Genomic DNA, 23,667 nt, shown 5'->3' with positions numbered 1-23,667 from the left:
TCCTGCACCTTCTGTGGGAGCCGGGCCCTTTGGGAAGCTGTGTGTGAAGGCTGAGTGAGCCAGGGAGGGGTGGGGAGAGCAGCAAACACCTGAAAAGGTCAGCCCACCCACCCCGCCCCCCTGGCCACCCCCACGACTCCCACACGCCCGGCCCTGTGAGCAGCTGCGCCCCATACTATCCGCCGGCTCGAAGCCAGCCCGGTCCCTTTCGCAATCTCCGCTCAGCTCTCTCATGGGACTCTGGCCGGCGCCTTCTTCTCCCGGTCTCCCTAAAACGGAGACGGGGCCGGCCTGGCGAGCGAGATTCAGTGGCTGAGCTGAGCATCGACCTATGAACCAGGAGGTCATGGTTCGATTCCCCGTTCGATTCCCGGTCGGGGCATGTGCCTGGGTTGCAGGCTTGATCCTAGTGTGAAGCGTGCTGGAGGCAGCTGATCAAAGATTCTCTCTCATCATTGATGTTTCTCTCTCTCTCTCTCTCTCTCTCTCTCTCTCTCTCTCTCTCTCTCTCTCGCCTTCTTCTTTCCTCTCTGAGATCAATAAAAAAATATTTTCAAAAAAACGGAGGTTTTTAACCTGACCCTGAGGTTTGAAGATGCTGAGAACCCCCAACCTTCGTGTGCTGACGCCTCCATTCGTTTTTGTCCACGTTCTCCTGGGGACATGGCCACCCTGGTGAAGAGGAGGGGGTGGCTGGGTGTGTGCTGCTGAAGGTGTGGGTCTAGTGAGGTCTCTCCCCAGGCCCCTGGGGCATCCTGAGCGGCTGGCATTTCTCCATCAAGTCAGTAAGCAGGCCTGGGGCTCGGGGCGACTGGCTTGCTTCTCCCAGACCCTCAGGAGCCCTGCGCCAGTGGCTGCCGGTGGAACGGGGGTTTACACTGTCTGGGAGCACAGCCCCCGCTCAGGTGTCCTCCCCTCACCTGCCTGGGCCCCCTCAGCCCTGCATTCACCTCTGCAAGGGCCTAGAGCTAGGCTGCAGCGCCCAGGGGATGTGCTGGGCTGGGGATGTGCCCAGTACCCCCGCCTCCAGGGCCACCACACCATCTGCTCCTGACTCCTGACTCCGTCTCAGCCGCGTCCCTCATTAGCTCTAATGAGCCAGACTAGGGACACAGGAACATTTTAATTGTGCTTCTCACTGCTTCCCAGGACGAGGATGAGTGCTGCCTGTTTCTCTGTGGACGCCAGCGAGAGGGACAGGTTTTCCAGGGACTCAGCCACACGGGCCCCCACATGGAGGGGCGTGCGAGGGGCATCAGCTGGCAGAGCCAGCCCTGCCCAGGCTGACTCCTCCTCTCAGAGGTGCCATGGCGGAGGGGAAGGTGGGTGCCAGTGCCAGGAAGGGAAGGTGGTGAGGCAGGTGGGTGAGGGAGTCGCTGGGTCCCCACCCAGGGCAGACACACCCCTGACCTCACTTGCCCGAGTGATGGAGGTTCCAGGCGCCTGAGTGATGAGGCCAATGTGTTTACTGAATATATTTTTATTGATTTCAGGGAAGAAGGGAGAGGGCAGAGAGATAGAAACATCAATGATGAGAGAGAAGCATTGATGGCTGCCTCCTGCACGCCCCCGACTGGGGATAGAGAGCCTGCAACCTGGGCATGGGCCTGACCGGGAATCGAACCGTGACCTCCTGGTTCATAGGTCAGCGCTCAACCACTGAGCCACACCTGCCGGGCGCACACGCGCGTTTTGAACCAGCCACGTCCTGACTCCATGACTTGGTGATCGGAGAACGTGGCCGCCCGGGCTCTCAGCACATAGAATGGGGGCACCAGCGTCTACCTCCTGGGCCCAGAGGCTGAAGGAGAACACGCCGCCTCTAGGTTGATTCTCCAGGTCAAAGGGTAAAGGGCACCCACTGTGTCCTGGTGGCGACACATCCCATGTGTGTGGGCACCTGGGGCTTGGGAGAACACAGCCTCCCTCGGGTTAGGAACAACTTTGCCTACACCAGGCCAGGGACCATGTCTGCAGCCTCGCCCTGTGGGAGCAGCAGGATCCCCCCGTAACAGGCGAGGACACTGGGGCACAAAGCAGCAAAGTGCCCAAGGGCCCCCGGGGCCCCCAAAGGCCCAGAGCCCCTGAGGCCTGCCCAGGCCCCAAAGGCACTGCGAGAAGCCACCTCAGGCCCCTGAGGACCCCTCCCTCACCCCTACCCACCCACAACTTGAAATAAGCCCTCCCAGAAACAGAGATGAGCACCAGACATGCTATAGGGCTTTTTTATTGTTGCCTCGCTGTTTTAACAATTTCATGAAAAAAATATACAGTTCAGAATCTGGGACGGACCACCATCTGGATGGGGCTCAGGGGCAGCCAGGGGAGTGGAGGGGGGCTGCACTACTGGAAACCAAGCACCCACAGGGCAGTGGGATCAGGAACAAGTTAGTGTCTGAGCCAGGATCTGGCAGAAAATGGGAGGCTGGATCCTGTGGCAGCCAGCCCCGCCCCCACTGGCTGCCAGGGGACAGAGGCGGTGGGTCAGCCTGTTCCCAGGACAGAAAAGCCATCATCAGTTAACCCTGGGACTCACACTCGGTTCCTACGCAATCCCCTTGAGCAGGGTTAGAGGACATCGGCTGACATCTGCAATTCAAAGGAACAACAAATAGCTTTTTAATATAAGCATGTTCCGTATGGCAAGGGGGCATGCTTATACCGAAAAACTATCCTTTTGTTTTGTTGCTAAATCTGGCCACCCTGCTACCTCTACCCGCAGGGCCCTTGCCCCAGCAGCTGGCAAGAGGCCTGGGAAACGAAGAAGTCGTCAGGGGGGAGGGGGGAGAAGAGGGAATAACTCAGTCCAAAAAAAAGAAGCATTTATCTCCCCCCCCCCCCCCAGGAATGATATATTACTTTAAAAAAAGGCATTTTTCAGAAATATTCTAATACACTGGACGCCTTCCGCTGTTAACAGCTATGGGTGGAGGGGGACTTGCACGCAGACACGCACCCCATACCATTCTAGGTAAAGTTCGGAAGCACCGAGTAAAGTGTCTGAAAGGATGTTCCCTCTGATGGCAGATCTGTCGCTGCTCCTGATGCTGCTCCGGGGAGACGGCAACCCACCAAGGAAGAGCAAACAAGAAACCCAGGGAGCTGCGTGGCCGCGACAGTCTGCTAGTGTCCTCGGGCAAGGCCCCGTCCCCCAAATTCAAGAAGCCCAGGGCTTCGGCTCCCCGCCCTGTCCTCCTCCCCGGGAAGGGGCCGAGGTTAGTGTTCAGGGCTGTCAGTCCGGCTTTACTCCAAGGGCTCCAGGCTTCCTGTGCTGGGGCAGGCGGGGGAGGGAGGGGCCGGGACGCGTGCCCACCCCATGCCTCCCGTGACACACATTTACCGGGGGAAGTCACTGTCAGGCCACAGCAGAGCTGGGGGTGGGGGGTGGGGGGGGTGGTAGGAGAGCCGTGTCCTTAGCCCTGGCCAAAGGTCGCAGCTGAGCCGACCTGCCCCGCTGCAGGCGGCAGGCGGGAACTCAGGTGGACATCTGGCAGCCATCTGAGGCCAACGTGGAGGAAAGGAAACGGATTCCTGCTGTAAGAACACAGCCCCGTCCCATCCTACAGAGCTCAGGGAGGCCGGGCTGTGGGGCAACGTGAGGCACCAGGGCCAGCTCCCCAAGTCCTCCACGGGCCCCAGGCTCGGCCAGCGCCCCTCATCCGTGAGGCCCAGGGTCCGTGGCAGAAGCCAGGCTCTTGGCTGCCCCTGAACGGGAAGGGGGTGGGCTGGAGGCAGGGAGACGGGGCCAAGAGCGGGGAGCCACCTCGGCCGGCCTCACACTCGGATCTCATCCTCCTCCTCCTCATCCATGAAGGAGAACTCCTTGTCGGGCTGCCTGGGGAGGGCGGCCCGGGCCCCCTCCGGCCCCTGGAAGGCGGGGCTGCGCTCCTCCAGGACGCTCGAGGTGCAGCTGGACAGGGAGCTGCTGTCCCGCGTGGTGTGGCTGCCCATGCTGCGGGCGGAGCCGGGACTGGGGGCGGCCGCCGCCCACCCCTCGTCCTGCAGAGCCTGGGGCTGCGGGGGCGAGTCCTGGCTGGCCTTGCCTTCCTGCCTGGCCGGGAGAGGGGCCCCCGACCCAGAAAGGGGAACCTTGGGGAGACTGCCCGGCTCCTCGTCGCCGTGGTAACCGCCATCCTCTTCCTCTGGATCCCACTCCTCCTTGTTCATGATGCTCAGGACGTCGCCCAGCATGGAGGGCCCCAGGTCGATGTGGAAGGACATGATGGACTCCGCGTGCTTCAGCCCGAAGCCGGCCTTGGGCATGACGGGCAGATCCGTCAGGTCCCCGAAGGCCCGCTCGTCCAGGAGGGGGTCGAGGGAGTGGGGGGAGGTGGCCCCGTTCCGCCGCCGGGGCACCTCCTCCACACAGGCCGCCTCCGGGTCACCCTCCCCGCCGTTGGCCTGCTTCACGGGGCTGGACGACAGGCTCTTGGGCAGCTTGCCGGCGCCCCTCTCCGCGGCCTCCTTCTCGTTCAGCTGGGGCAGGGACATGGCGTTCTTGACAAACAGGGCCGAGTCCCGCAGCGAGCCCAGCATGTCCCTCTGCTCCCGGTCCCCCCGGGTCACCGACTGCGACCGCTTGCTGCCCCGGAACTTCCGGGACAGGAGGCCGCGTTTGGAGGACGAGGTAGACGCCTGCTCGTCCAGGGACTCGCCCTCCAGCTCCCCAGCCTTGCTGTTCAGGAAGGAGGTGTCCCCGAAGGCGTCCCCCGCCCGGCCCACGTGCATGGTGTGGCGGAAGTCGCCCAGCGGCGCGCTGATCATCTCGGCCGTGAGGTCCGCGCGGGAACGGCGCTTGGAGTGCACGGAGCTGGACACCAGCTGCTTGAGGATGGGCATCGTGCCCGAGGGGGGGAGGCAGGGCCTCCGAGGCTGCAGGTGAGGCTGGCGTCAGATGTGAGGTCCGGTGGGTGGAGGGGGCGATGAGGAAGGGCTCATAGAGCTGCAAGAAGAGAACAGCAGGAGAGGGTTAACCTGGGCTGGCCTCCTGCACAAAAGCCCATCTGCCAGCCCCGGGGCTGTTATTCAAACCCCTGCTCCCACCCAAAAGAAACAATAGGACAGGAGCCAGCAATCAAAGCTATAACCCCACCCTCTTTCTTCACCCACAGGTTCTCAGGGGCGGGGACTGCTGTTTGCAAAGCTGTTTGGAGTTCAAGGAGCCACAGACACACATTCCCTGAAACCTGAGAGAGAGAGAGAGAGCTTTCTTCCAAAGGACTATACCGGCCCCGCCTTCCACACCTCCGCCCAGGCCCAGCCAGGATGCTGCCAGAGCCAACAGGACCGCATTTAAGGAGGTGGAGGTGCAGTCCCGAGGCCACAAAGCAGTGAAGGAAAGAGTCAGACTGGAGCCTAGGACTCGGCTCCTCTGAGCTGCGCGTCTGGAGACACGCGGGAAGTTCTTCCTGCTGTCTGACCTCGATCCCTGTGAAGTCAGTGGACACCTCAACCTGAGTCACCGTCCTCAGAGGAGGGAGAGGACAGGACATGCCCCAGGGCGCTGCTGCCTGGCACCTCAACCCACGTGGGCGGCCGGCTCACTTTCTGAATCAGAATTGGGGTGGGGTTGGCTGCAGGATTCACAGAACCAGCTCCCCAGCCTTGCAGTCCTTGCTGGGTGTCCCTCAGAGGAGGATCCCGCCTGCGATGTCTCCATCATGGGGCCCAAGCTCTTTGTCCAGGATCCACCCTCTGCCCCTGGGGGAGATCAAGACTGGGAGACTCTCTCCCAATTTCTTTAATCACTAGGGGTGCAAGGAGGTGGGGACCTCAGATGACCCAGCTCCCTGGGATTTGTGGAATGGCAAAGGGCCGCCTGAAAGCATGAGGCACCACCCAGGCAGCTCCTGGCAAGGGTCAAGTTCAAGTTCACTGTTGGAGCCAAAGGGGCCCCTTTCCCTCAGGAGGGACCTGCCCCAAATGCTAAACCCAACAGCATAGGACTGAGCAGGGTGGGGAGAGATGGGCGCAGGGACTTAGCAAAATATGTGGGTGAGGGGGGTTCTGGGTCACCAGTCCTGCTAAGAGCACCGTTCTCAACAGCACCCTCATTGCAGGCCCATCCTTCCCCCGTGCCAAGTTCAACCCGTTGGTGTCCCACCCGAAATTCTCCCTCCCTCCCAGCCCCCGCTACTTCCCCCAAGCTAGGCCACCGCATCCCACCTGCCCCGACATCAGCCCAGCAGGCCTCCCTGCTGCTCATGTCCCTTTCTAGTCCATTAGCTAAAACAAAACCCTATCGGACTCCCCAGGTCAGATGCCCTGGTCCAGCATCGGTCGCTGCATCCCTACTCGATGCCACCGCTCGCTGCTCCCCTATGCCTGAGCTCTGCCCCAGCTCCCGAGCCTCCCTCTCCTGGGCTCCAGGACTGGACACACGCAGTCCCCGCTGGGATACCATCACCGGGCTCACCCAGCATCCCTTAGGGCTCCGCCGAGACGCCCCTTCTTCTGGGAGATTGTCCTTAGCCAGTTAGAGAGAGTCCTGCCCGCCTCCTCTCCTTCCATCCCCCCTTCCCCCGCAGCAGGCACATTACACTGTCCCACCCCTACCGGCCAGACTGCAAACCCCCCTGGGATGGGAGCTTCCAGAGGGTTCCGACAGGCCTGCTCACCGCCGGATCCCACCTTCCAGTGCAGCGGTCGCCAACCGGTGGTCCACGGGCCACTGGTGGTCCTTGAGGTCCGAAAGGCTGGTGCCCGCTGTTCCAGTGCATGACACAGCTGGCCTCAAACACCTCCCCTCCCCAGCCCGAGTGTCTCCCTTTCGCCTTCTCGAGGCCAAGGACAGTGTTGGCTTCGCTTCCGCCGACAGCCCGGCTCCAGGCTCCCGGCCTGACCTCTCTGTGTCCTCTAACCCCATCCCACGCTCTCCTCCGGGCCCAGCTGCTGAGGCCAGTCTCATGGCTCCCCCCTCCAGCAAGTGTCCCTCCTCCCCGCGGGCGGTCACACTGCTCCTCACTCCAGCAAAGTTCTCCAGGCCCCAGGGCAGCCCTGCCGCCAGCACAGGGGACCTGGCCGGCTCGGAGCCAGGTGAGGACCGTGCAGGAAGGCCTTGCCATGACCCACCATGCCGGGCAGCTCTCCCTCCTCGCTCTCTTCTTCCTCCCACCCAACCCCAGGAAAAGCAGCTTCTCCTACCCTACCCTGCACCCTCCTGCTGCCCCCGCCCTGGGACCTGGCCTCTCAACAATGAGCCGGGAGCAGCCAGACCAGGGACTGGCAGACTCTTTCTTTTTTTTAAAAACCACCCCAAAACGATTCTCTTTTTTTTTCCTTTAATGTATTTTTATTGATTCCAGAGAGGAAGGGTGAGGGAGAGAGAGATAGACACATCAATGATGAGAGAGAGTGATTGATGGGCTGCCTCCTGCAAGCCCCCCACTGGGGATTGAGCCCATAACCCTTGACCAGAATCGGACCTGGGACCTTTCAGGTCCCAGGTCAACGCTCTATCCACTGAGCCAAACCGGCGGGGCTGGCAGACATTTTCTACGGAGGGCCAGACAGTCGAGATTTCCGCTCTGCGCCTGAAAGCGTCTTCGCCGTAGCTATGCACTGTCTTTGCAGTAGGAAAGCAGCATCGGACTCCATGTGAACGAACGGGTGTGGCTGCGTCCCAATAAAACTTCATTTCCCAAGACAAGCGGCGGGCCGGATTTGGCCTGTGGGCCATAGTTGGCTGACCCCCTAAATCAGACACATGAAGGGCACTGGCCGTGGGGTCCTCCCCTCACCACTGCTCCGGGCCCAGAGCTCTTCCCAGGTGCTCCAGGCCTCCGGGAGGTAGCGTGCCTGGTCGGCTGCCAATACCCAAGGAGCAGCCCTCCCCACTTCCGGCTGGGGCGGGCGGAGTCCGGAGAAGGGAGGGGCCCGGCTGCTCCCTGGAGAAAGTTCTAGTCTAACCCTGGAGCAGATCTGGCCCTTGGAGCCCCATCATTCATTCCTTGCGGTGGGGCTGTCCTGTACGCGGTAGGATGTTAAGCAACATCCCAGGCCTCGACCCATCCGATGCCAATTGCATCGCTTCCCCAGCCGTGACAACCAAAACATCCCCAGAAATGCCAGGTGTCCCCTGGGGGACAGCATCACCCCTGATCTAAGAACTGCTGCCCAGAAGTGAGGACGCACAGGTGAAAAAAAGAGCCGGTGAACAAACAGGAAGAGAAAAAGAGGGGGAGGGGCGGGAGGGGACATAAAGAGTCAGACTGGTGGGAACAGGGACATGACGCCCAGAGTCCCTCGAGGGTTTCGACATATGGGCAGGAATCCCCAGGCCCAGAAAGCAACTTGCAGCCTGTGGTTTCCGATCTCAAGTGCTTGTTAGAGAACAAAAGGGAAACCGCAGGCCCAGCTGCCCAGGGCTCAGCGGGATGACTCGGACCCTGTGGCCACCCACAGGGATCGGGTACCCCGGCCACACGGCCACAGGACAGGGGGTCTCCTCGGAGCACACCCTCCCTGCAGGGCTATGTAGCGGAGTGACGGGTCCGCAGGGAAACCCCTAGACCAGCTGCGGGCACCCAGGGCCCTGCAGGGCCGACACCCCAAGAAGGCAGAGACAGGTCTGGCCTCTCTGTGGCTTGTGCAAAACCAACCATCTTCCATATCCAGCATGAAAAGGTCCCGAGAGGTGGGGCCCAGCTGGTCCCACAGCCCAGTAAGGAGGGGCTGCGGGACCTACTAGTCCCAGGGAGGGGCTGGGGCTCTGTGACCCTAGAGCTGGAGGGCAGACTGGACAGGCCAGGCTGGAGGGCTGGTGGGAACTCATGGGGCTGTTTTAGGCCCCTGAGTGACAACTTCATCCTAAACTTCTTTTTTTTTTTTTTTTTTAAATATATTTTATTGATTTTTCACAGAGAGGAAAGGAGAGAGATAGAGAGAGCTAGAAACATCGATGAGAGAGAAACATCGATCAGCTGCCTCCTGCACATCCCCCACCGGGGATGTGCCCGCAACCCAGGTACATGCCCTTGACCGGAATCGAACCCGGGACCTCCCAGTCCGCAGGCCGACGCTCTATCCACTGAGCCAAACCGGTTTCGGCGTCATCCTAAACTTCTAACACAGCGGTTCTCAACCTGTGGGTCGCGACCCCTTTGGCGGTCGAGCGACCCTTTCACAGGGGCCGCCTAAGACCACCCTGCCTATCAGATATTTACATGACGATTCATCACAGTAGCGACATGACAGTTATGAAGTAGCAACGAAAATAATTTTATGGTTGGGTCACACCATGCGGAACTGTATTTAAAGGGCCAGAAGGTTGAGAACCACTGTTCTAACAGAAGGATGTGGGGGTGAGATGAACACAGGTTCAAATACAAGCAGGTGACCCGGGCCAGGCGTGGGGCCAAGTTCAGGAGGCCGGGCGCCCTCCCTCCCCCACAAGGGGAGCTGCCAAGGGAGCCGTGGCTCCGGGAGGGGGTGTGGCTCAGTGCCGTGACTCAGCTCTGGGGAAGTGGCTGAAATGGGCCTCAGAGGCCAGGGTGGCCACTCCCCAGAGCCGGTCCTGGGCAGGACACCCCCACCCACCCCGGAAGCCACATCCCACTCTCCTGGCAGTGACCACAGCTCTCCGCCTCTCCCGGCCTCTGGTGGAACCAGATTCCTCTACCCTCGGCCCCACTGACCACAGAACATTCCTTCAAGGCAGAGCAACTGAAGGCCAGGCCCCCTGGTTGGTCCACTCAGCCCACACCCTGGGCTCAGCTCCGCTCCAATCCCATCCTGGGACCAGAGACCCCCCCTCACCCCAACAGCCACACACCGGCTCTTCCCATCAGCTTGTCCTACAGCCACTAGGCACACAGCAGGCCAAGTCCCGGGCAGGGGCCTGTCCCTGGCAGCCTGGCCCGCGCAGGAGGTAGTCCTGGGGCAGCCAAGCAGGCCTCCCACTCTCCACCTGACCCGCAGCTCACCCCGGAACACACAGGACACATGCTGCACACCCACTGCCTGCCCAGCCCCCTCCACAGGTTCCCGGGCTGTTCTAACCCTCCACCCGATACCAGCACCAGGCAGCGTGGCTGGACAGAAGGGGCCTTGGGCACGGCGTCATTTATGGCTCGGAATGACCACAAGAGGCTTCATTCATTACTCTCTCTCTTTTTTTTAAAGATGTTTGTATTGATTTCAGAGAGGAAGGGAGAGGAACATCAATCGGCTGCCTCCTGCATGCCCCCTACTGGGTATTGAGCCCACAACCCTCGAATGTGCCCTGATGGGGAATCGAACCATGACCTCCCGGTTCATAGGTTGAGCCACACCGGCTGGGCCATTCATTACTCTGTCTCTGCCTCGCTCTTTCCCACTCCCTCTCTCATTCACTGCATACCCATCAATTTTCCCATACTCCTCTGGACCTTGCAGACACAGCAGTGAAACAGGGTTGGCCACACCCCTGCCCTCCCCAAACAGAGTGTGTGTGTGGGGATGGGGGTGGGGTGGAGGGTGGGGGGTAGAGAGCCAGGCTGTAAACAGGCAAACAGAACGGCACCTCGCAGTCCTCACTGTCCAGACGGAAACAAGGTGATGGAGCATGGGTGAGAGTCGGGGGGCTGGGGGCCCCTCTGATGAAGGGGCACCTGTGAGCTGAGAACAGAAGGATGAGAGGAACGGAGGCTCGTCCAGAACATTCGGTGGGAGGAACAGCAGAGGCAAAGGCTCCGGAGTGGGAGCAAGCTGGTGACGTTTGAGAAACAGAGTGAAAACCCAGGGCCCAGGGACCCAGGGCCTGCCCTTCCGTAAGCCAGGTAGGCGTCTGGATGGAGGGCCGGGGCCACACGGCAGCCAGCAGCAGTTTCTAAGCGGGCAGGTCATCCAGGCTGCTTCTGCTTCTTTATATATATTTTATTGGCTTCGGAGAGCAAGGGAGAGGGAGAGGGAAACAGAAACATCAGTGACGAGAGAGAATCGCTGACTGGCTGCCTCCTGCACGCCCCACACTGGGGACCAAGCCTGCAACCTGGGCATGTGCCCTGACCGGGAATCAAACCGCGACCTCCTGGTTCAGAGGTCGACGCTCAACCCCTGAGCCACGGCGGCCGGGCCAGGGCACTTTTTGAAGGCAGAGACACCGGGAGCTGCGAGGGCCCAGATGGAGGAGGAGAGAAAGGACAGAATCAAAGGGGACCCCGGCGCCCTTTTCCAGGGGTGGGTCTCGCTTGGTGGGCCATGGGCCTTTCTCTCTGGGACAACCAACACGCCACCACCAGGTGGAACTTAACTCTGCCAGAATGGGGAGGCATTCTGCTACCAGGTCTGTCAGCTGGAACAAAAGGGGGTTGTGCAAGGCACTGGGTAACACCCGCCACGGCTCTTGTCGCCAGGGGAAGAGCCGGTGCTTCCTGGAAAGCTCAGCAGCCTTATCCTGCGAAGAGAAGAAGTCCCCGGCAGGCGGAAGAGTGTTTTATTCCACCAGCGACAGGCCCGATGGCCGACGGGAACGGCAGGCGGTGTGACGCCCTGGCCCACCGAACCACCTCTCGCCCTCGCGGGGACCCCGTGAGGCTGTGCTGTGCTGCTGGCGGACTTTAGCGCTCTGCAGAATGTTTAGCTCCTCCACCTGCCCCACCCAAAACCCTCGAGTTTGAAAGTGTCTGTTTGCATCTGAGCCCAAACAGCCACAATTGAAAAAAAAAAAAGCTCAGGACGGGAAACGATCACCACTATTATCGAGCCTGTGCCACCGTGCGTCTACCCGTGTCAGTGTCTCCTTAAAACACTGGGTGCGGAGCGACCACACGCTCAGAGACGGAGAGACTAACCTAAGGGACTTGCCCTAGGCCAGTGATGGCGAACCTATGACACGCGTGTCAGAGGTGACACGCGAACTCATTTTTTGGGTTGATTTTTCTTTGTTAAATGGCATTTAAATAGATAAAATAAGTATCAAAAATATAAGTCTTTGTTTTACTATGGTTACAAATATCAAAAAATTTCTATATGTGACACGACACCAGAGTTAAGTTAGGGTTTTTCAAAATGCTGACACGCCGAGCTCAAAAGGTTCGCCATCACTGCCCTAGGTCATGGACTGATGCCAGGACTGTGTTCCCACACCAGGGCGCTAGCCAGGCTAATAGCCACAGCACATAAACAACCTGGAACACGTAATTCACGTGTGTATAAACATACGTCTACAAGTACACATGCATACGTTTGTTTTTACAGGTTATTTGTGTCTATTGTCACGCCACGCATCGGAGAATACGGCTTAGTCTCCCCCTTTTCAGGACCACCCCATGCGAGGCGACGTCTTTTGAGTTCTGGGGTTTCCTGCCCGCCTCCCAGTGGATTTTCGTGCACACCCCTAAGGCTGTTCATTACAGCATGCACCGTGTCAGGGAAAAACAGGGGGCCGAGGACACCCCCGAAAGAACTCACTCCCCAACAACTGCTTCCTGATGCCTGAGCCGCCTCAACGGAGCAGGAGATGAGATGACTATCCACCCCGGAGACTGGCCCATTTCCAGTGACACTGAAGCTCTAAGCTGGAGGCCAGCCTCCCCCACGGGCAACCCGAGGTGGGATGCTATCCCAGAGACTGTGGGTGGGTGAAGGCTCTACTCCTGCGGCTTCTACAGCCTCAGCTCAGGCATCCTGACGGCTGCAGGGAGCAGAGGAAAGGAGAAAAGGCGGGGGTCACACAGGACAGCCAGCGCCCCCATGCTGCAGACCACCTGGCCGAGCGCAGAAGCAGCTGCCCACCAGGCAGTGCTGGGACATCGTAAATGCATGCCCCCATTTTACAGGAAGGGAAACTGAGGCTCAGACAGGGCGATTTCCTTCACTCGTTCCCACAGCTACGAAACAATAATTGGACCCATTTCTGTTGGCCCTTGAAGCACATCATTTTCTGTAGGAGGTCACCCCGCTCCGGCCTATTCAATGGCCACAGCTGAGAATGTGCACACAGAGGGAGGGGGTGCTCCAGGCTCCGATGGGCCCCTCCTGACCTGGATCTCATTCCAGCTTCCTGCTCCGAGGAGCCTCTCCGCCTGAGGCAGCAGCCTGGGCTTCCCCACGTGGTTAGGAGCGGGCTTGGCCCGAGGCCACACTGCCAATGTTTCCATGCCTGTCCCACTCCAGCTGCCAGCCTTGGTACTTCCACCTGCCAAGAAGACCAAAACCCTAACCCAAACGCTCTCCCGAAAATCTCCCAACCCCGGGGCCCCATGAGTGCTCCACCCTCCTCGCCTGCCTGCCAACCCAGACCTGGCCCATTGGCCCAGGGGTGCCACTGGCGAGTCACACGCTCCGGCACATCCCACTTCCTGGAGATAAATAAACATTCTCTGCTCCGTCCGTCCCTCTTCCTGGAAGAAAAGGAAAGTGAACGAGGCCCTGGTTTCACTACCTGCTTCCCACTGCAGCTCACACTCATTCCCTGGCAGGGCTGCTGGGAGGCAGGAGACAGGAGTGTGACTGGGGAGGGGTGTGGCCTGTCCCAGGTAATCACGGCACCAGGCTCTTGTCCGGCAGGGCTCCGAGGGTGCACTGCACAGGGAAGAAAGAAACAGTCCAGGCCAGACCTTCTCAGTGACTTCTACTCTCTGCTGCCTCTCTAGAGGTTATTAAATAATTTATTCCTTCTGTCCGATATGGCAGCCCCAGCCTCACGTGGCTAAAGAGCACCCGAAAGGTGGCCAGTCCAAATTGACACGTGCCGAAGGGTACACACAGACTTATACTAAAAGGAGAATGTGAAACAGCTCACTCACACTTTTATATTGATTACACGTTAAGATGATAATATCTATAATAATAAAAGTATAATATGCTAATTAGACCAGGTGGCCGACCATCTGGACGAAGCCGGGGCTGCGAGGGCCAAGCCCCCTTGCACGAATTTCCTGCATCGCGCCTCTAGTTTGGAATATAATGGGTTACATAAAATGTTAGTCACCTAATTTGTTTTACTTTTTATGTAGCTATTAAGAATGTCAGCTCCCCAGGGGGCTTACACGATCCTTCTATTGCAGAGTGGCGATTTAGACATTTCCCCCTTTTATGGGACAAGCAGTGCTTCCCCCTGTAGGTGAATAAATAAAGCCAACCATTGTTTACATTTGGGTGAAAATATGAACATGTTAGTAAATCATGTTACAGTATTTGAGATTAAATCCTAATAACCTAAATTTTACATCCAGTGGGCCCTGGGTGAATGCCAGGCTCTTTCGTTTTTGTTTGAACTCTGTAACAAAAATCCTTCCAGCTAAGTCTGCTCAAGTCCTTAACGATTTCCGGAGGGTGCACCCTTCCAAGTGAGTAGAATTACTTTGGCTTCTTCTTGTTGACTTGTTCTCCAGAAGGTTTTACCAAGCTACAGTCTCACTAACAGGGGATGAACACAATCACCACCACCCTCACTTGTAATCTGCATGTCTTTGTTTACTAATGAGGGTAATGAGCACTTTAAAAATTGATTTTAGAGAGAGAAAAACATCTATGCGCGCGCGAGAGAGATACGTTGCCTCCCTATGTGCCCTGACCGGGGATCGAACCTGCAACCTTTTGGTGTACAGGATGATGCTCCAACCATCTGAGCCACACCGGCCAGGGCAAGCTACTTCCATTTTGACCGTCATATTTTGCAAAGATGTTGCAAATTTATCACCCACCCACTCACAGATGGTGATGTGGCTGTTTTCGTTCCCAGAGAGCGCTTATTAATGTTTGCATAGTCAAGTCTGTTTTATGGTCTCTGGCTTTAATATCTTGAAGCAAAGACACGCCCACTCCCAACTTTATGAAAATATTCACTTGGAAAACTGTCAGGCAATTTAAAACTACTCAGAAAAACAAATCTAGAATGTAGTACACCAAACTAGAGAGGCCTGTGGCTTGTAAGATTGTGGGTGGTTTTAAAATAAAAAAAATTAAAATGTAACAATAAAGTAATGTTACCGATTCTTTACTGAATTGTTACGTGAGTTAAGTATCGGATGTGAAATTCTTTTATCTAGTAGGGTAAAATTTTCTGGGCTTTGCTATTCCAGATGGACTTCAGAAACATGTTAAGTTCCAAAAGAAATCCTGGTGGGATTACATTGGAATTGAAAGGAAACAATAAATTAACTTGGGAAGAACAGGCCTTAGCACAACATCAAGTCCTCATATCCATCTATTCAGACGTTCTCCATGAAACTCTGTGGGTTTTTCTCCTCCGAGTCTTACACATTTCTTGTCATGTTTATTCTGGGTCATTTATGGTCTCTTGTTGTGAATGGGTTTTGCATCCTCCCCTTAGCTTTCAACCTTTCTTTTTAATCCTCCCCCGAGGAGGGAGGTTGAGGGAGAGAGAAAGGGAAACATTTATCGGCTGCCTCCCACACGCACCCTGACCGGGAATCGAACCCGTGACCTTTCCGTGTACCAAACAGGACGACACTCCAACCGAGCCACCCCAGCCAGGGCCCTAATCAACTTGATGATTAGATGGCTTTGCATCCTCTGCAACTAATAGGAACTCTGCCCCCTCCACTCCTCATCCTTAAATTGTTCTATTTGCTACAATTGCGAATACAGTGTTGAATAATACCACTGGCTCGGGACATCTCCAGAGGTTCAGGCATTTGCCGTGATAATCTAACCGCATTCTTCAGGACAGCAGCCACGAGCCACACGGGGCTGTTGGGTACCTGAAGTGTAGCTAGTGAGACTACGGAACTCAATAGTTTATGTTATTTAATTCTACTTATTTTAAATGTAAAAATTGATGCTTGACTTGGTAAATGGAAATCCCAAGTATGTCTAAAACAGCTCGAGTATGTGAATCTACTTTTTCAACGGTACATTTTAGGAACTCCAAGTTCTGACTGCCTATGAAATTGAGCATCCAAATTGAGACACGCGATGGGTATACAATACACACTGGAGGTGGAAGCCTTTGTATGAAGACAGAATGTAAACTACCTCATTAATATTTTTCTGATTACATGGTGCAACGACAATACTTTGGATGCACGCGGCTAAGTACCACATTCAAGTTAATCTCCCCTGCCGGTAGTTCTTAACGTGAGAAATGAGAGCTGTGGAGTAACACCTCCTGGAGGGGCTCTGATAGCTACCCAGACGGGGTGCGGAGGAACCCCCTCTGGGAAATGGCATCCTGGACCCTTCCCGTGGACCCCAGGCGGACACGTGTTCCCCGTGCCCCCCACGGGTCCGGGAGGAAGTATGAGAAAGGGAACGAAGTCATTGAGCTTTGACTCTGTGCCTTATGATGATTAGACTGCCTTTAAAAAGTTTACAAGGGATGCCCTGTCTTCGCATTTGAAAGACTTCAGCTCATATAGTCTTCCAAACAATCCCCCCGGAGTTCTTCCCATCACTCCCATCCTGCACACAAGGAAACTGAGGCTTAGCGTTCAGTGATCTGCCCGTCACAGGGCTGCTGAGGGCAGAGCAGGAGGAGTCCAGGTTGCCTGATTCAGGAGGGTCACAGCATTGGGCCCAGGCCTCTGAGGTCCGATGGAGGTTACGGATGCATGAACACCCACAGGACGCATAGTTTTGCATAGAATTTCAGGTTAAAATCTCTCTGGTCTGGTCACCCCATCCCCCACCATTCCAGGGAAAGTACAGATTAAGTCCTGGGGAATACAGATCGCCCCTCCCCCTTCAGGGAACCCCTCCAGGGCTGGGAATGGGCCTCTCCCCCCACTGTTCCTTCACTTGTCCTGGCATCCACCTCCCTCCTCACCCCAGAGCCCTGGCTCGGAAGGGAAGGGAAGGGAAGGGAAGGGAGTGAGCAGTGACCTGGGAGTGACAGGAAGCGACCAATCAGAAGTCAAGCCAATGAAGAGCCAGTGACTCAAGGACATTTGCAACTTCGCTTGTTTACAGCCTCTTCCTGGAGAGGCATTCTCCCCGCCTTCCTTCCCTCCCACCCCCAGCGCAGTCCACCAGAGGGACAGCCAGGAAAGGGGAAGGCCTACTGCCTCCAGGTCCCCTCGCAGCTGGGGCTCCCTCCTCTGGGCGTGGCCGGGCTCCCCCTCCTGCCCGGGGCCTCAGGAGGAAGCGGCTGGGCTTGAAATCGGATCTGCCAGGCCCAGTCGGTTTCACTTCGCTTCTCAGGGCTCAGCTGAGGAGTTGGGACTAAAAGGACACTCTGGGGACTCCAGCGGGGGGCTGGGCGACCTGCACCCTCTCCAGAGAGGGCAGCAAATCTGGCAGGTCTTGGTCCAGCCAGAGCATACAAGGGGGCAGGGGTTGGGGGTTGAAGAGCAGGGACCCCCGGAGCCAGACTCCCCGGGTTACTGGAGCTGGCTCAGCCCCTTTGGGCAAGGTGCCTCCGTTTCCTCACCAGCTTTCAAAGTGACTGGTGACATTATGATGCCGGAGCCTTAGCGTGAGGATTGAATAAGCTAATGTATGCCAAGCCCTCAGCACCCCGGCGCCTAAGGCTATGATGCTGGACGGCACTTTCTCCGCCGCTGCCCTGCGTCTACCCCTTGAAAAGTAGGAGAAAAATTCCAGCATCTCCAGGGACGCTCTGGCCATTGTCACTCCCCTAAGGACACGCTATTGACCTGGGTCACACACTTCCACTGCTGCCTGAGGACACTAAGCCAAAGTCTCCAGGGCTGACCCTTTCCACGTCCATGGGGGTCCCCAGGATGCACTGTGGGGGAGAGGGGTGCTCCAAGCTTCTGGAGCCCAGGTGCAGACTGCAGCCCCCTCTGGCTTCCCTCCCCCTCTCTTCACCTGTCACCTGCCAGGACGCAGGGCAATGCAGGGGCCCATTCTCAAAGGCAGGACTGAAACTCTGACTTCAGTTTGACCCGGATAAATGAGGTGGAGGTGAGAAGAAGAGTTCTCCATAGCTCAGGATTTTGGGGGGCCCATGGGTGCTACTACCAGCAACAAATAATACACAAAACCTCAGCACGCTCAAACCCCCCAAAATACAGCCTTGTCCTCTGGACCTAACCAGGTTCTCACTACAGGTGCCCGTAAGTTGTACTGCCAGCCCTCGGGGTTCTCTGTGCTCTCAGCCTCTCTACCCCCGTCATTTGAGCATGAACCCCATGGGGAAAGGGGACACCGGTCCCCTTTGGATGCTGCAGGACCTAGGCAGCATTTATTTTTATTTTTAAAATATATTTTTATTGATTTCAGAGAGGAAGGGAGAGGGAGAGATAGAAACATCAACGATGAGAATCATTGAAGGGCTGCCTCCTGCACGCCCCCTACTGGGGATCGAGCGCGCCACCTGGGCATGTGCCCTTGACCATAATCGAACCCAGGACCTTCCAGTCCGCAGGCCGATGCTCTATCCACTGAGCCAAACCAGCTAGGGCCCTGAGCAACATTTTAGGGAACGGCTGGTGGAGACCACCAGGGCCCTATTCCCAGCAAAGGAGGGCTCCGGATGCCAGGGCTGCTACCGGGCCTGGAGCCCCGAGTGCAAGCTGGCCGGGCCTGGGGGAGCCTCCGGTGCTACTCACCGGAAGGAGGCCCAAGGCTCCCCAAGACGCGTTTTTCAAGCTGTGGCTCGGGGAACGTGGGAGACCAATGGCTAAGCTTCCTTCCGAAGGCGCTGCAAGCAGAGAAGGGCCACGTCCAACCACACACTCAAGTCCCTGTGCAGAGCGGGCCTGGGGGGAGTCCTGGCTGGAGCTGGCCTTCAGGGTCTGGTTCCTCGTCCCAAGGTCAGAGAAGAGCCTTCCGGTACACAGGTCAGGAGACCTGAGTGGGGTCAGCGTTCTCAGCTTCCAGGGCACAGTTGCTCAACCCCGTCCCTCCCTCCCTCCGCCCAAGCCTTATCTCTGGCATCAGCCCAGATCCTGTTCTTCCAAGGGACAGACTCCTCCCTCCCCCACCGGGGACAAGCTCCTCGGAGCCTGTGGGAAGTCCGGCCAAGGAGCTGGAGTCACTGCCCAGCAGCAGTCCTGGGCGCTCTGGCCTGGGAGCCTCCACTCCCAACCAACCCAAGGGGGGGGAGGGAGGGAGAGAGAGAGAGAGAGAGAGAGAGAGAGAGAGAGAGAGAGAGAGAGAGAGAGAGAGGCTGCTAACACTTGCCTGCCACACCTAGGCACAGCCTGTCCCGGCCACAGAACTCAGCCAACCACTCTAGAGTGGAAGGAGGAGGTAGGGCTCCCTGAGCCAGAGCCGAGCCCAGGCCCTTCTGGGAAAGCTCCCGACACGTGTCCAGAGGGTCAGATCCTCTCCTCCCAGATCAACTTCTGCCCGTGCTCCCTCTGCCTGTTTTGTAGATAAGACTCATCTGCGTGGGCCTCCTGGCTGGGTCTGGACATCAGCGCCAGTAAATGCGTGTGGGAGAGAATGAGGGGAAAAGGGCGGAAATCCCAGAAAAGGGCGGAAATCCCAGAAAACGGAGGGCACGCTCCAAGGGGAGGCCGCAGCTAGCAAAGAGGACAGGAGCACTTGGCGGTCAGTGGCCAGGGCCGTCAGTGGCCAGGGCCCGTACATTCAGATGTATCAGAGGGGCTGGGACTCCCCCAAACCGCCACTTCCTGGGAGCAGGCTCATTTTTTCATACTGACACCCGCCCCCAAGCCTGGAAAGACAGGAGAAGGAGCTTGGGTACCTCCCAAGATGCCCTGAACCCCTGTTGTGGGAAGGAGCAGCTGCCCTCAAGGAGGAGGGCAGGGGTGAAGTCCAAGTTGGGAGGAGATAAACCACTCTAATCTGCTGGTCACATGCTGTTCACAGGGCAGGGGATGAAAGCTGGAACCCCAGGGCACCCCCGCACTCGGGGCACACTCACAGCGGGGGTCCTGGCTACCCCACGAGGACAGAGCCTCACCAGGGGCCTGCAGATGCCTCGTTTATTGTTTCGGGAACCCTGAGACCAGGGAGAGGTCTGGCTGGGCCCTGCCCTGGCCCCACAAACTCCCCTTTTGGGGGGATCCACAGCGCAGCTCCCCCTTCCTTTGTGCCCTGTTCTTTGTTCTCTTAAAATCCAGTCCACCCTGGCGGTGGTCCCCTCCTCCACCCCAGCCTCAGAAAGGGGCGGAGGGAGGCGCGGGGAGTTATTAGAAACCCAGACTGTGCAAAGTTGCTTTGCGGGAGGCCCTCCTGCAACGGTCGCTCATTGTTTACGGGGCTGAATGGGGAGGGCTCCCTCTGGTCCAGATGGCTGCCAGGGGGCGAGGATGAGGGGCAGTCTCCCCTAGCACCCCAAACCCCCTAGAGAGGAGAGGGGCTTCACAGCTCAGGGACCCTGTCTCCATTCAAAGGCGCAGACACAAGGGCGAAGAATGGGCACCGTGGCCGCCAGCGGAGGCCGTGGGAGCCGGTCAGATTGCAAGCGGTGACAACCAGAAAAGAAAAAGCATTGTGTTCCCCCTCCATTCTCCCAGGGAGAGAAAAAAGTTCCAGAGCCCGCGCTGCCGTCTCTCATCGGGAAACACAGGGAATCTGGTTTGAGTTAGCGGAGGGCACCCCTCCCCCCGGCCCGGCCGGGTCTCACGCACACCCCAGGCTCCGGCTGGGTCCTCTCCCAGGAAGCCCGCCCAGCCTCGGCCCCCGCCCCCGGCTCCCACCCGGCGCTCTGGGCCCGGGGTAGTCACGGGCGGCGGCCCAGCACGCAGGGCAGCCGGTGGGGGGCGCCCCCAGGGCAGGGGACCGTTTTTGTCCCCCCGGCGGGGGGCGCTCCAGGGAGGGGGCGGAGCCAGAGACGCCCCCTCGCAGCTCCTGCGCCCCCAGCCGGAGATTAAGTCATTAGCCACCCGCCCCGGGCCCGCGGCCTCGCCAGGAGCGCTGGGCCCCGGGCGCAGCCGGCGTGCGGGTCGCTCGCGGAGCGCCCTCCCAGGCTCCCGAGGGCCGCCCGCGCGGCCCGGCCCCACCTTCCCGGCCTTCCGAGGAGGCTGGCGGGGCGCATCGGGCGGGGAAGGAAGGGCTCGTCGGGGGCGGGGGGAGGCGGGAGAGTGTCTCGGCCATTCCCTTCCAGGCAGCTCCTTCCCCCCTTGCCCAGGCCGGCGGCACAGGCCGGCGTGCGCTGCAGTGTGTGTACGGTCAGAGCGCGCGCACGCCTCCGCCACGGCCGGCGGATGATCCGGCTTTTTATTCATGGAGAACTCGGCGCACACACACGCCCCCCTCGGGGAGACCGCGGGCTGCGCGCGGCGACGCTGCTGCCAACACACACCCCGCGCCCGGGCAGGGGGTGCCCTTAACGCGCGGGCCCCCGTCCCACCGCACCCCCATCCCCGCCCCACCCCACCCCAGCAGCGCACCGGCCGGGCCGGGGAGCCCCAATCTGCGGAGAGGAAATCGCCCGGCTCTCCGCCACCCCGCCTTCCCCTCCAAACCCCGCTCTCCTCGGACACAGGGAGCCAGACTCCCGCCCCGGCCTCGGCCCCGGCCCAGCCACCCACGGACGGGCGCGGTGAGAAGCAGCGGCGCGGAGGAGGGGGTCTCGGCGCCCTGGTCCCCGCCCCACGCCCCCTATCGCGGCTTTCTCGATCCTTTCTGTCCCCCAGGAGGTGCGCGCCCCCCACGCCGAGCGCACCGGGACCCCGCAGGGCGCAGGGTCGGCCACAGTCGCCTACCTGAGTCCCCGGAGAAGCGAGCGCGGGGCGGGCTCCGCCGGGCTGTCCGCTGGGTGGGCTCCGCGAGGCGCGGGGACAGCCAGCCCATGTCCGCGCCCGCGTCGGTTTCGCTCCCTCCCCGCTTCCAGGGCCGTAGCCGCGGGGAACGCCCCTTCCAGGCTCCGCCCGCCTCCGCCCCGCACCCTCCGCGCGGGCGCCGCCGCAGCCAATGGCCTTTGGGAACCTCAGCGCCGCCGCTCGGCCTCCGCGGTTCAAATCCGCGAGCCTGAGACTTTCCGAGCTCGAGTGGGGCGGCCCGGGCGGGGACCTGGGCCGTGGGGGAGAGGGGTTCGGGGGCCCCGCCTCGCTGCGTTCCCGGACCCAGTACCACCTGGGGCGCGACTCTCCCCGGGGGGCTCAACGTGGAACTCCCGAGGCTCGTCCCTTTCGGAGCAGCGACCAGACACCCCCAACCCCGCCTGCTCGCCCCTGGGCCCAGGACAGACCGGAGATGGGAGCCCGAGGCGCCGTCTGGGTCCTGGATTCCATCCCAGACCCTGGAAACCGGAGGGGCCGGAGGACTCGGCCTGGGGCCGGGGGTGAGGAGGCTGTCGGCAGGTGGCCGGTCTTTGATCTTCCTGCCTCTCCGACTGCCCTTTGCCTGATTGTCTGCGGAGGCCAAGTTCTCCCAATGAAACTTTCTTAAATAGATTTATTATTGATTTCAGAGAGGAAGGGAGAGGACAGAGAAGCATGGATAGGCTGCCTCCTGCACGCCCCCTACTGGGGATCGAGCCTGCACCCCGGGCATGTGCCCTTGACCGGGGATCCTTCCGTGACCTCCTGGTTCACAGGTCCGTGCTCAACCACTGAGCCACGCCTCCGGGCCTCCAAGTGAAACTAAGGGGATGAATTCCTGAGTCCCAGGGTCCGCATCCTATGAAAAACAGGCCTTGGGTTTGGTTCTTTTCAGAGAAATAGTCTCCATTTGTAAAGGACACCCACCACCCGAGGTCCGCGGTGGACTATTGCCCAGGAGAGAGGGCACAGCACGTCAAGGCTCCCTTGCTGTTAGCCGCTCCCAACTGGGGTTTCAAGGGAGGGGGTGGAGGTAGTGCAGGCTTCGGGCTCCCTCCTATCCGCGTGGCCTTGGATGGGACCCTCAGTGGGCCCCTTCCCTTCTTCGCTGGTGCTTTCCCCTCTTCGCTGCTAGCTGTCAACCCTCCCCCACTCCGCCCCACCGTCCCCCTCCCCCATTCGCTGGTCCCAGGTCCCTTAGAAACCCAAGTTTTATCTGTCCCAAGAAAACTTCCAAGTCCTGGTTCGGAGGCACTTACGCCCTTCTCTTTCCCCACATTTAAAACAAAGTGTTTTGTCCTTAGGGCTCGCTGACGGTAATCTGTTCTTTCCACAGGTGTCTGGGTTGGCCCTCGCGGTTAGATTACCTGTCAATTGAGCAGATTCCCCAGAACCAAGCCCAGCGCGCTCCCTGGGATCCTTCCACGCTCCCTGGGATCCTTCCGCCCTTCCTGGATCTGAGCTTCTGCCTCTGAGGCCCCTTCCACCAACATTGAGCGTTCGTTGCGGTTTGCCTGTGGTTGTAGGAAGCCGGATCCAGACCTCAGGAGGCCCGATCCAGACCTCAGGAGGCCCACAGTGGGCACAGGCTGCCCAGGGAAGGAGCTCGGATGCTTCTAGAATCTAGAAGCTGCTCCTCCCTGCGCTGCTAGGACGCCGGTGGGAGGCTTGACTGGAAGAAAAGTGCTCATTCTCTCTGGGATTTGGGACCCCAGGCCTGTGAATTTTGGGAACCTCCTAGGCATCCACTGAGGCGAAGTTGTAGACTAGAGCTCTATCGGTAAGCAGGGGAAATTAACAGCAACAACAACAAAGCCTGCCGCTTGCATAAGTAACACCCACCTTGAACTTTCAGGCAAGCTCTAAGCCCCTGACTCCGGACAGGGATTTCAGTTCTCAACTGCAGCTTTGGTGTCATTTGACCTCTAAAGCCCTTAGGCCTGGGCACAAGTCTCTGCCTGCCCCAGGTGCCCGGCCAGCCCTTGAACTTGGGCACACGTGATCCTTACAACCCCAGGGGCCTCCTACCTCCCAGCGTGTGTTAGCGCGGGGTTCTGGGCCCTGGAGCTCAAATGGTTCTGCC

The 23,667-nt window shown here is 59.0% G+C and overlaps 1 protein-coding gene across 3 annotated transcripts; it reads right to left on the bottom strand.

Moving 5' to 3' along the window:
- Positions 1–2,209: 2,209 nt before the first annotated feature.
- CDC42EP4 (CDC42 effector protein 4) lies at positions 2,210–21,684 on the bottom strand. Of its 3 annotated transcripts, none has more exons than XR_004972735.1 (3): positions 21,528–21,684; positions 2,957–4,942; positions 2,210–2,589 (listed from the first exon to the last, which is right to left on the bottom strand). XR_004972735.1 is itself a non-coding variant. In XM_036339350.1 (2 exons), exon 2 carries the CDS (start codon positions 4,837–4,839, stop codon positions 3,775–3,777), a length of 1,065 nt encoding a protein of 354 aa, XP_036195243.1. In that variant the 5' UTR covers positions 4,840–4,942; positions 21,528–21,684; the 3' UTR covers positions 2,210–3,774. The 3 variants fall into 3 exon arrangements, 1 of the variants encoding a protein (XP_036195243.1); XR_004972736.1 differs by having other exon boundaries at positions 2,964–4,942; XM_036339350.1 differs by having other exon boundaries at positions 2,210–4,942.
- Between the last annotated feature and the right edge of the window lie 1,983 nt (positions 21,685–23,667).

Source organism: Myotis myotis, unplaced genomic scaffold, assembly GCF_014108235.1.
Source record: "Myotis myotis isolate mMyoMyo1 unplaced genomic scaffold, mMyoMyo1.p scaffold_m19_p_17, whole genome shotgun sequence".
In the NCBI taxonomy this organism is placed as follows: domain Eukaryota; kingdom Metazoa; phylum Chordata; class Mammalia; order Chiroptera; family Vespertilionidae; genus Myotis; species Myotis myotis.
This window is presented reverse-complemented; position numbering and strand designations above follow the sequence as displayed.

What these genes read in the sequence shown, in the direction of transcription:
- CDC42EP4 (XM_036339350.1), bottom strand. Translation starts at nt 4,839, where the DNA reads ATGCCCATCCTCAAGCAGCTGGTGTCCAGCTCCGTGCACTCCAAGCGC.